Below are 12260 nucleotides of genomic sequence, written 5' to 3'. Positions count from 1 at the left end.
CAATTCGGCCAGACAATTCAGATGGAACTGCTTCAAGTGGTTAGGGGTAACGACTTCTCGAAACAATTCAGACAATTCGGCCTGACAATTCAGATGGAACTGCTTCAAGTGGTTAGGGGTAACCACTTCTCGAAACAATTCAGACAATTCGGCCAGACAATTCAGATGGAACTGCTTCAAGTGGTTAGGGGTAACCACTTCTCGAAACAATTCAGACAATTCGGCCAGACAATTCAGATGGAACTGCTTCAAGTGGTTAGGGGTAACCACTTCTCGAAACTTCAAAGATGTAATTCCGTATTTGTTCCGAACGAAATTTCGTTAAAGTTCTTGAAGTTGTTTGGGATCATAGAAAGAATGAAAGGAGATTATCATTGTACCTTAATAATATTTGATTCACATTAAGCAACAAGATTCTTTGTTATCGACTGTGGGTGATAAACGTTCTAAGTTGATAAACGTTCTCTGGGTCCAGTGTCAGACAAAGACAATGACAGCTAACCTGGAGATTTTAACGATTAATTTCTCACTCGGATCTTTTCTCTTTCAGTTCAGCAAAAATTATTTATAGCCTAGACGTTTAAGCAAATTTGGGGTAGAGAACCATAATTACAGAGCCAAAACACAAATATACCTCTTGATTCAAAATTCAGTCCTCTATCTGAATGTGCGAACTACTTACTTCACGGGTTCCTATATATATATTTCGAAAATTTTGGTATTTCCAGGTTCTTTGACCGCACTCACAAATTTTGGTATTAAATTGAAATATTTTAATACCAATTTGGTATTAATATATACAGATGGTACAGTTAAATTATCTCTTGACTTGTCTAGTTCTTCGGCGTACCGCATTATTAGGTATTTTGGATATTTGCATCTACCAAGCTCCAAATACTTTTTACAAAGGCGCTGTCTATATGTGGTAACACTTTTAAGATGTATACCTCGCTTTGATTTGATTTCCCCCATGATTTCGGCTTTGTGTGTACAACTTTACTGAAGGCTCCTGACTATTTCTCATTTCTAGGTTTCTTCATTGCATTGAAATAATTTATGAAAATTTCACACTCTATTAACAAGCAGCTGATTATACCAGTTTGTCATTTTGGCCTCTAGGGGGTATTATCGGCGATCTGAAACGATTCTTTCTGACAACCGACTTGTAAAAATTTCAGGTATCTGAAATATTCTATGGGACTGTTAGAAAACAGGAAAATACATCGAAAAATGGTTCCAATCATCTTACAGGTTATTGTCTTCTGCTCATGATAGCACCGATTTTGTTCTAAAAGCAATATCCTTCATAGAGTACACTTGTGAAAAAGACCTAGACATTTTCTAAGATTTCTAAGCAATTAGAGGAAATAGAGCAAAATCCTTTCAAACATTCTGTAGCATCTTCAAGAAGCAATGGCCTGATATTAAAAGCGGCATCTTCCGCCAATGAATACTTGAGTACTTTTTAAATATAAATTTTTAATTTAACATGGTATTTTCGAGTTCCTTCAGTTCGCTTAATCACGGCCTTAACATTCAGGAGCGAATTCGGAATTAGTGATTTGGTTTTGAACACGTTTTATGGATGAAGGATGACAGAATGGTAAAAATTGTTCTTTTTGGCCATCCGTCTAGGGCCAAGCGAAAAGCAGGTCGTCCCTGAATTGTTGAAAAGATATAATAAAGAAGGACTTATAGATTGAGGAGTAAGAGTACAGTGAGTACATTGAGGACAGTAAGAGTACATTGAGGAGTAAGAGGAGTAGGAGTACACGCTGCTGTATTGATCTCAGGCAGCTTGGTGCTGCAATGAGTGGTTCAATGGTAGTGCAATGAGTGGTGCTGCAATGAGTAGTAGTGATTAGACCGTACAATCACTACTACAACTGTACACATTTATACCGTTTGATATAAAATTTTGGTATTTGGTATATGCGGTTCTTTGACCGCACCCACGATCCCATGACCTCCCCTAAGCCCTCTGTATCCACAAACACCTTGATTTATAAAATATATATGATGTACAGAATTTATCCATTGATCAACCCTCAAATCCTTTGAATGATACTATTGTTATATTGAATAAGGCATTGAACTATGAATAAAATAGTATATTTGTTTCTTAGCTATATCATTATGGTTCTATATATATATATATATATATATATATATATATATATATATATATATATATATATATATATATATATATATATATATATATATATATATATATATATATATATATATATATATATATATATATATGAGTATGCAGAGCTTATTTCTTGGGACGAATCTTCAAAACTGAAATACAAATTTAATAATGCCAATTTTTGCGAAATTCGATACAAGATTTCTTTCAGAACAACACCATTTTTTCTTTAATCAGTGGCAAAAAATCTTCTGGCTAAAATTGTTTTGTAAATGAAGAATTTAGACAAAAAAGTGAGCTTCGCCTCCACTTCCCTAACTTTCCTACCAGAAAACCTCAAGATTCTTCATATAACTGATTATATTCTTTAATAATTGGTGTTATCTTTCGAAGCCGCCCCTTCAATTTCCCAAAGCAATTTTTTAAGCACCCGACTGAAGCAGGAGCTTAAGCCCTCTCTCCCTTCAATCCTTGACCACTGTCAGCGTAAGAAAACTAAATGTTGTGTGTTTTTGTGGGTTTTCATGTTTTTCCACATAATCTAATCTGAGAAGTTAATGAACCTTACTCCAAAACTAATTTCAATGAATATTAGTTTCACTTGAAGAAGACAAACAGGACATCGATCGATTTTATAAAAAAAAAAAAACAATGAATTTCTTAGAATAAAAACAACTGAGACTTTCTATTTTTTTCAACAAGCTTTTGTTCCATTTCATTTGAAGTATTGAAATTTGACAACTGAAAAAAATCTTTTCGACGTCAGTTGGTAATAAAACAGTTTTGGTAACGAACTGTAAGTAAGGAGCGACGCGGCTCAATATTAACCAAAACTCTAGAAAACGGAAATTTGAAACCGATATATATATATATATATATATATATATATATATATATATATATATATATATATATATATATATATATATATATATATATATATATATTAAAAGAATCGGCTTACTATGCTGATTCCAAATATATAGGTTTCATATATAAGCATCATGGAATTACCTTAAAACGAAATTCCTTTTCATTTGTATTTGATCGAACAACTCGTGGTATCAAACAGTTCGTGGTAACGAGCTGTAGTAAGGAGCGACCCGGCTCAATAGTAACCGAAACTCTAAAAAATAGAATTTTGATACCAATAGCTGCATCAAAAGAATCGCATTTTGCATCAAACGAATCTCTAAAAAATAGAATTGTGATATAAATAGCTGCATCAAAAGAATCGCATTTTTACGCTGATTCTAAATATATAAGTTTCATCAAGTTTAGTTTTACCCATCAAAAGCTACGAGCCTGAGAAAATTTGTCAAGGAGGAAAAAATTTCCATGAAGGGGGCGCAGGATTTTTTTGCCTTTTTTAAAAGAACAATGAAAAATAGAATATGAAAAAGTTTTTTCAACTGAAAGTAAGGAGCAGCATTAAAACTTAAATATGAGGAGTTCACCTCCTCTTAATACCTTGCTCTTTACGCTAAAGTAATTTTATTAATTTCAATTATTTATTCTACGGCCTTTGTGATTCAGCGGTCATTCTTAAGGAATTGGGACAAAATTTAAACTTTAGTGTAAAGATCGAGGTATTGACGAGGGAATGAACCCCCTCATATACGTAATAAAAACATACGAATATAGAAGTTCGTTACGTAAGTTAATTTGTAAGTTACGTATATTTTTACTAATAAAAACGTTCGTAAAAAATGAAAAGTTCTAGTTGCCTTTTTAAATAACCAAAAAATTGGAGGGTAACTAGGCCTACTCCCCGCTCCTTTTTTCCCAAAATCGTCCGATCAAAACTATGAGGAAGCCATTTAGCCAAAAAAAAAATTTAATATGCAAATTACGTTTTAATTATTCATTTGCGGAGAGCCAAAATCAAAACATGCATTAATTCAAAAACGTTCAGAAATTAAATAAAAACAAGTTTTTTTAACTGAAAGTAAGGAGCGATATTAAAACTTAAAACGAACAGAAATTACTCCGTATATGAAAGGGAATGTTCCCTCCTCAACGCCCCGCTCTTTACGCTAAAGTTTTTTACTGTTTAAAAAGTAGAGTTGAGAGAAAGAGTCAAACTTTAGCGTAAAGAGCGGGGCGTTGAGGAGGGAACAGTACCCTTCATATACGGAGTAAAGAGGCTGAAATATGCCCGTTTAATATAATCATCCAATGCCTTTCTCATATACGAAAAATTAAGCAAAGAGAAAAAGGGTTTTAATTTCGACAAAGCAGTGAACAAAAAATAAAGTATAAAACAAAACTACACTTTAACTAAAAAAAATAAAAATATTGGAAATATCACAGAAGACATCTGTGATTTTTCTTCTCCTTTATTCCAATTAATTGTTGCCCCATCACTCGTAAATCACATTAAAAACTGAAATAAGTCCTGTTCATGGCTTTAACAAGTTTTTAAGCTTAATCATATCATCAATATGACATGAACCAGAAGATTATGTCCCTTCTTTAAGCTGTCCAGTAAAGCAAACCACAAAAGACTATGCAAAAATATCTTTTGTTTTACTTTTACTGGCTGATTAATTTTCTTTTGAAATTTTTTGTGTAGTTAACAATAAAAAATTAATATACTATTTTGCAGGGATGTTTTGCTACTTTTCTGGTGAATTAAACTTGCCAAAGTTGTCCAAATTTGCTCCTGATTAAGGATTTTTTGATTTGACCTCATTGTTAGTTTAAATCTTTTCCCAAGAGTTAACTTCAGTTTCTCTTAATTGGAAAACAATGGACACAGTCTACCTCCCTGAGCATGTTCTCATTAAAAAAGGTGAGTAATTCTGTTGCCTTTTGTCAAATTTTGTTAAATTTTTCAAATTTGCCAAAATTTGTTAAATATTAAATTTTGTATATCTGGAAAGTCCAGAAGTTCAAATTTGTCTCATGTATTATGGGGTATTTGATTTTAGATTGGTCAGAATATTGCAAATTAGAACGCTAGAGCTTATTCAAAAGTTTTGTCTTGGAAGAGAGTATAAAACCTGGATGGGGGGTTGATTCATTCTGAATGTTTTAAGTGCAGAACAAGGAGAAGAAAAAGATGTTATAAGGCTGACGAAACATACACATACAGATTTTTAAGCTACAAGTTCGTCATTTCTGGATAATTCTTGTCTGTAAAATAATCTTTTTGTAACTCAAGAATTGTCTGGGGAGGGACCATCAAGGAGTGCGGAAAAAAGTCATTTGCTATAGGTCCTAACCTTCAAAGAGTCTTAGTACGAGAAAAATGCATTTGCAGTAGAAATGATTTCCATTGAATTGCAAGCTAAATGTTTGGCTTGAGATTTTTAATATGTGGTCTAAACCTACAAATTTGGTAATCTCATGAAATTTATGGACCCAAACACAGTAAATTATGCTTGCACCAAGCCTTTCAATGAGTGTTTATGAACAACTCAAATATGAAACAACTATATAACCAATGCTGGTACCCCCCCCCCCTCCAATTAGTTATACTGCCGCAATTAACGCTGTATCACCGTTAATGTTACTCTATAATTGCCTGTAATGCAAGATGTTCGTAGTGGACTGCATGTATGCTTGGGGATGAACTCACAACCGTGTGGTAGTATTGTCTCTGAAATGAGAGGCTGTATAAATGTCGTTTAAATAGTTCCAAAGTGACTGTATGTCATAATTTCGCCCTAGAATACTGCGGCATGATCTCTATTTTGGTACTAGAACTTTCCATTCCAGTGAGTCCTTGCCCGTTATTCTACTACCGCTGATTCAAAACAATTACTCCTGGTGAAACGCTTTTTGGTTTTTTGTAGATAAGGGCTTTATATTTGTTCTTCAAGGTTTTCAGATACATTTGATTCCGTAATTTTGGTTAATAGAGCAATTTCTCTCTAATAGTGAAATTTTGCAAATGTTCTAATGCTAACAATCTTTAGTGGGTAATTTATAATTAAGGGATTTAAGTGGCTGATATCAGCATTACAGCTAGATCTTTTGACGCCGTTATGCTGTTTCCAAGATTCTGTTCTTTAGAGTGGGGTTGAGTTTACAAGGAGAACTGTTTTCTTACCATTTATTAAGCATTTTTTTTTCAATGCATCATCTTTGTTTGTTTCCTTGCTTTGTGCTGCTCAGAGGTTCAGACTTTACCTTCTTTAAATTAAGATAGCAACTTAAACATAAATATACAAATTTACTGCAAAGCATGAAATGATGAGAAGAAAAACAATCACCAAAAACGTAAAACAAACAAACAACATAAATTTGTTTAGGAATCTATTAGGATCTAATTCCACATATCTGCTTGAAAATTTTTCTAACTCCTATTTTGTGAAAAAAATAAAAATATTCTCCCTCCCTTAAATTGGTGTGTGCCCATTGGTAGGTTTATGTTGTGTATGATAGAAATGAGGAATCTCTTGACCACTAAATTTTAGATGTCATCTCCCTATTTTGTCTAGTTGTATTTCTTTTTTTTGTAGAATTGGAAGACATAATACCAACTATCAGTGTGGTACACGTTGAAACTACAACATGTACTGTAATGCCTGAGAACAAGGATAATCTTGGAGCCGAATCTCCCATAGAGCTCGAAGTTAACCCTGATTTCTTTCTAATAGATTCTATTATTGATAATGATCAAGGTATTTTTGTCATTTGCGGTTAATGTTTTGGTTTCTCCGGAATCTCCTAATTTTTACTTTTTATTTTTAATATTTTACTATATCTTTTAAATTACTAGTGACTGACCCTATTTTCTTTCCAGTGGATCCTGAAGAGAATAGGAAATTTATAAGTGTAGGATCTTTGACTATTTCACACGGGAAGATAGGGATTAAAAACTACAAATGCCACTATTAGTACAAAATAAATTTCTTTTTAAATGATGAATTATGAACTTCCTTTGTTTTCAAGAAGTATATTTCAAATTCACTTTTCACAAAGAAAGCCTAAGTTAGCTAGGGAAAGTATTTATAAGTTCAGTAGGCTAGTGGATTTTAAATAAGTAGGCCTACTGGTCATAGTTATCTGCTTTTTACTCTTTCCTGGTTTTTAAAGCACATGAATAGAAAGACAAACATACGGGAGTTGTTGTTGTTGTTGTTTTCGGTTGGCGCGTTCGACCAATAGGTCATATGCGTTCGTATCACTCAGTTGTTCTGTGCCTTCTATAATCACTAGCTTGCTTGGGTGTCACTTCAGTCAGTATTCATTGAACTAGAACAGTATCACTTGACTTCCTAATGGAGGGGGTTATTCACCTGCAGCCAACTGCCTGCGTTGAAAAACAGGAATCAAAATAATGCAACTATGCATTGTCAAACAGCAATTAAAAAACGTATACAACACGATTACAATAAGCTGTACCAATTTTACACACTATAACCAAATGCAGATAAAATGTGTCTAAAATGATAAATAGGATAATTCTAAAATCACTATTATATAGATAAAAAAAAACTTACAGGAAATGAACCAAACCAGTAGTCTTAACAAATCTACCTAAAAGGTTGGTGCTTAGTCGTCTAGCCCGTGGAGGAGACGTGTGGAGTCCCAGAACAGAACGCATTGTGAATGCATTAAATGCCTTGTAACAGCAAATTCTTAGTACTTCTTTCTCTTTATCATATTTTCTACAGTTAAAAATTATGTGACGTGTATCTTCATACACTCTACATGTGTCACAGTTGGGGGAATACAGGAGTTTAGGGTAAACAAAAAAAAAACGAGAAAAACTTCAAATCCTAGATGGCGTTGGGACTTTCTTTTTTCGGTACTAGTACCTGTTTCTGCTCTTATATGTTTCCTGCGCTGTTTGGTTTGTCCTATCACTGACTTTTGGTGTATTAGCCATTTAGTTGCATGGTGCTCTTTAACCTGTTAACTAGAAATATCTAGTGAAGTCTATAAACAAACTAGCCAAATTAGCCATTTACTTGCATGGTGCTCTTTAACCTGTTAACTAGAAATATCTAGTAAAGTCTATAAACAAACTAGCCAAATTAGCCATTTACTTGCATGGTGCTCTTTAACCTGTTAACTAGAAATATCTAGTAAAGTCTATAAACAAACTAGCCAAAAACTAGCCAAATTAGCCATTTACTTGCATGGTGCTCTTTAGCCTGTTAACTAGAAATATCTAGTAAAGTCTATAAACAAACTAGCCAAAAACTAGCCAAATTAGCCATTTACTTGCATGGTGCTCTTTAGACATAGACATAGACATAGAAATTTTTTATTTTCATCCAAAACGTATAAATTAAACAAAGAATTTACCATTAACGGCCACTCTTAAGACAGAAGAGTCCTGACTGTGGCCGCAATTCTAACCACCATGATCTGCTAAATCATTTCCTCAAATGATTTTGAAGAAAAAAAATCCTTGGGGGGGGGGGTAAAAAAACAAAATAATTAATATTAAATACTAAATAAATAAATACTCTTTCCTCTTATCACACTTCTCTCCTTTTTAAAAAATGGAATTTAACCATTCTCTTGAATGATGCCAGACTTACTGCCGCTCTGACCAATTCTGGAAGGTCATTCCAGACGCTGACACCTATGTTCCTGAGAACAAATCCTGCTCTCGTTGTATTTCTTCTCTCGTGAGTCAAATCCTTATAATTTCGGGTAAAATAAGGGTGATAAAACGAGTTAGTTTTAAAAAAATCATGAAAGTACTCAGGGCTTACCTTATTTACACTTTGAAAAACAAAAATCGCTAGCTGGTAATCGCGTAGCTCGCCTATGTTCAAAATATCGTTCTTTCTACGCAGTATTCTCACAGTTTTGAAATTCTCCTATCAGATGCAGTGCTTTGTTTTGTATTATTTGAGTTCTTTTATAATTCATCACGAAATTGCTTGCTCAAACAGAAGAACCGTACGTGATGTAGGGGTGCACAATAGCACTGTATAACAATTTGACAACTGCTACCGGGAACACTTTTTTCAGCCTCCTCATCACTCCCAATCCAAGGGGGTAAAAAAACAAAATAATTAATATTAAATACTAAATAAATAAATACTCTTTCCTCTTATCACACTTCTCTCCTTTTTAAAAAATGGAATTTAACCATTCTCTTGAATGATGCCAGACTTACTGCCGCTCTGACCAATTCTGGAAGGTCATTCCAGACGCTGACACCTATGTTCCTGAGAACAAATCCTGCTCTCGTTGTATTTCTTCTCTCGTGAGTCAAATCCTTATAATTTCGGGTAAAATAAGGGTGATAAAACGAGTTAGTTTTAAAAAAATCATGAAAGTACTCAGGGCTTACCTTATTTACACTTTGAAAAACAAAAATCGCTAGCTGGTAATCGCGTAGCTCGCCTATGTTCAAAATATCGTTCTTTCTACGCAGTATTCTCACAGTTTTGAAATTCTCCTATCAGATGCAGTGCTTTGTTTTGTATTATTTGAGTTCTTTTATAATTCATCACGAAATTGCTTGCTCAAACAGAAGAACCGTACGTGATGTAGGGGTGCACAATAGCACTGTATAACAATTTGACAACTGCTACCGGGAACACTTTTTTCAGCCTCCTCATCACTCTCAATCCTCTAGCTGCTTTTGCCGACACTATTTCAACATGCTTCTTCCAAGACAAATTACAATCAATATAAAATCCGAGATATTTACAAAAAAACACCTGTGTTATGCCAACACCGTTATAAAGCACATTTTCAAGAAGTTCAGGTACACCAGTTCTACTAAACACCATAAAAATCTGTTTTTCTTGGATTTACTGAAAGTGAGCTTAGAGCTGTAAAAACATGAAGCCGACTAAGGACGTGGTTCGCTTTTTGCACAACCTCTTTTGAAGTCCGGGCAAACACTGTGATAGCTGTATCATCGGCGAAAGAGGTTAAAACTGAATCATTTAGATAAAATCGAAGAGTATCCACATATACCAAGAAGAGTAACGGGCCAAGGACTGATCCTTGGGGAACACCACAATTTATAGGCATAGCTGCACTAGATATATCACTCATCACCACCTTCATTGATCTTCCACACAGATAAGACCGAAACCAACTTAATGCTGTATCTTTAATTCCAAGGTTCCGCAGTCTTTTCAGTAGAACTTCAAAATCCACAGTGTCAAACGCCTTCTTCAAATCAATAAAAATAGTTAGAGGGATCAAATTATTTTCTAACGCACTATTTACACAATCTAAAAGGTGATGAACGGCATGCACTGTAGAATGACCTTTTCTAAAACCAAACTGCGAATCTGACAAAAACTCAAGCGAATTCATGTACTCGTATATTTTCTTATACACTACTTTTTCATAAATTTTTGAGTAGAGCGGTAGAATGGATATTGGTCTCCAGTTGGAAATATCTCTTTTATCGCCTCCTTTATGGAGGGGTATAACTTTTGCCCGCTTTAGTTCGTCAGGAAACACACCTTTTTGAATAGATAAATTGTCTAGATATAATATCACAGGTAAGAGATACGCAGCAACTGCTTTAAATGCTTTAATGTTTAGGCCATCAACACCAGCTGCATTAGACTTGATCGATTTCACTGCTTGGGTAATGTCATCCATAGTACATTCGGTAAAGTAAAATGAGTGATGAAGACCACGGTTATCGTCAAACTCCTCAGTATCTAGCTGTCCGCTTTGATCTTTTGCCTCTTGGTTTATTTGCGATCCTATTTTGGTAAAAAACTTACAAAACTCTTCACTAACTTCTTGCCTCCCACTCACAGTTCTTTCACCTATGGCTAACTGTTCAGTTGATGCTGAATCCTTACCATTGCCGAGAACGCTTTTAATAGTCAGCCAGGTCCCTCTAATGTCTCCTTTCTGCGATTTTAATTTCTCTCCGAAATACTCCCTCATTGCAGCTCGTTGTGCAGAATTCACCATATTTCTTGGCTTCTGTACTCTTCCCAACTGTCATCACTCTCACAATTGAGATAATCTGAGAATAGTTGGTCTCTCCTCTTCATCATTTCCAGTATCTCTTCCGTAATCCACGGCTTCCGCGGTTGGTTTTTCTTCTTAGTTGCAGTTTTTAATGGGCAACACTGATCATAGATGGGAGACAAAATACTCATAAATTTATCAAAAGCAGTCGAGGGGTCTTCTTTCTCCGCCATGACTTCTTGCCATGATACTGTGCTGATTTCTTCTTTAAATTTCCTGAGATTTTCAGCTTTCATCATTCTGAATTGAAACTTAGTAGTGGTTTTGTGTTTACAGCCAAATCTTTTAATGGTGCAAAATAATGGTAGATGGTCCGACCCAGGGTGTAAGACAACGTCAGCACAGCACTCCACAATTGCATCCGAAGAAAGGAAGATATTGTCAATCAGGGTTGCCGAATGATCTGTTATCCTAGTTGGGATTGAAACTGCGGGATAAAGGTTATGTGAAAGCATAAGGTTAAAAAAATCAAGGTTTACTCCTTCTAGATTTAAAAGATCAAAGTTAAAATCGCCTAAAAAAATACATTGGAGTTTAGTAATTGACATTCTTTGAAGAAATCCAAACAAAGTTTGAAGAAACCTGTTAACTAGAAATATCTAGTATGTTTATAGACATTTTTATATTTGCCCAAATTGTTCAGGGCACATTGTAGTGTATTCATGCGTAAAGTTTCAAAGATAATAGCTTGAAATGAACCTTTTGCCATTGAATGTCTGTTTAATATATTACAGGTTGGCCCTCACAACGCAGATTATTTCCGGGGGGGGGGGGGATTTGAAAACAAAACTGAAAGAACTCTCTAATTATGAGTGCGCAAGCAAAATATTCTACTTTACGGACCTTGTTAATCCTGGTATCAAGCAATATAATGAAAAAGCAAGAAAATATATAAATCTACAATATTTAGTATTACAATAAGCAAGGATGTTTAGATTCAGGGAAAGTTTGATTTTTGTAAAGGAAGCTGGAAAAATTTCTCTTAAATTGCTCAATAGTCTTGAAATCGCTTATTTTTTAGCGCCAAACTTTTGTTTCTTTTAATTGTTCAGGTGGTGGGACAAAAACTTCTTTTTTGCCTCGACTTGTCTGTAGGTCAACAGAGCCAGAAAGACCCTCCCAGGAAGTTTCCATTTCCCATAAATCTTTCTTTACGATATCCTTCCACCCCACTTGT

At 34.5% G+C, this 12260-nt stretch overlaps 1 protein-coding gene across 4 annotated transcripts in view; it reads left to right on the top strand.

Annotated features, from left to right (window-relative positions):
- LOC136039156 (zinc finger protein 501-like) overlaps positions 1–12260 on the top strand; it is a 48091-nt gene that overhangs the window by 27557 nt on the left and 8274 nt on the right. For 2 of the 4 annotated variants that reach the window (XM_065722656.1, XM_065722657.1), the window contains 2 exons: positions 4764–4949; positions 6625–6786. In XM_065722656.1, coding sequence (XP_065578728.1) covers positions 4907–4949; positions 6625–6786 — 205 coding nt within the window. In that variant the 5' untranslated portion in view covers positions 4764–4906. The remainder of the gene's footprint in view (positions 1–4763; positions 4950–6624; positions 6787–12260) is intronic. The other 2 variants (XM_065722658.1, XM_065722660.1) reach the window with 2 other exon arrangements.

This window comes from Artemia franciscana, chromosome 19, assembly GCF_032884065.1.
Source record: "Artemia franciscana chromosome 19, ASM3288406v1, whole genome shotgun sequence".
NCBI classification, from domain to species: Eukaryota; Metazoa; Arthropoda; class Branchiopoda; order Anostraca; family Artemiidae; genus Artemia; species Artemia franciscana.
This window is presented reverse-complemented; position numbering and strand designations above follow the sequence as displayed.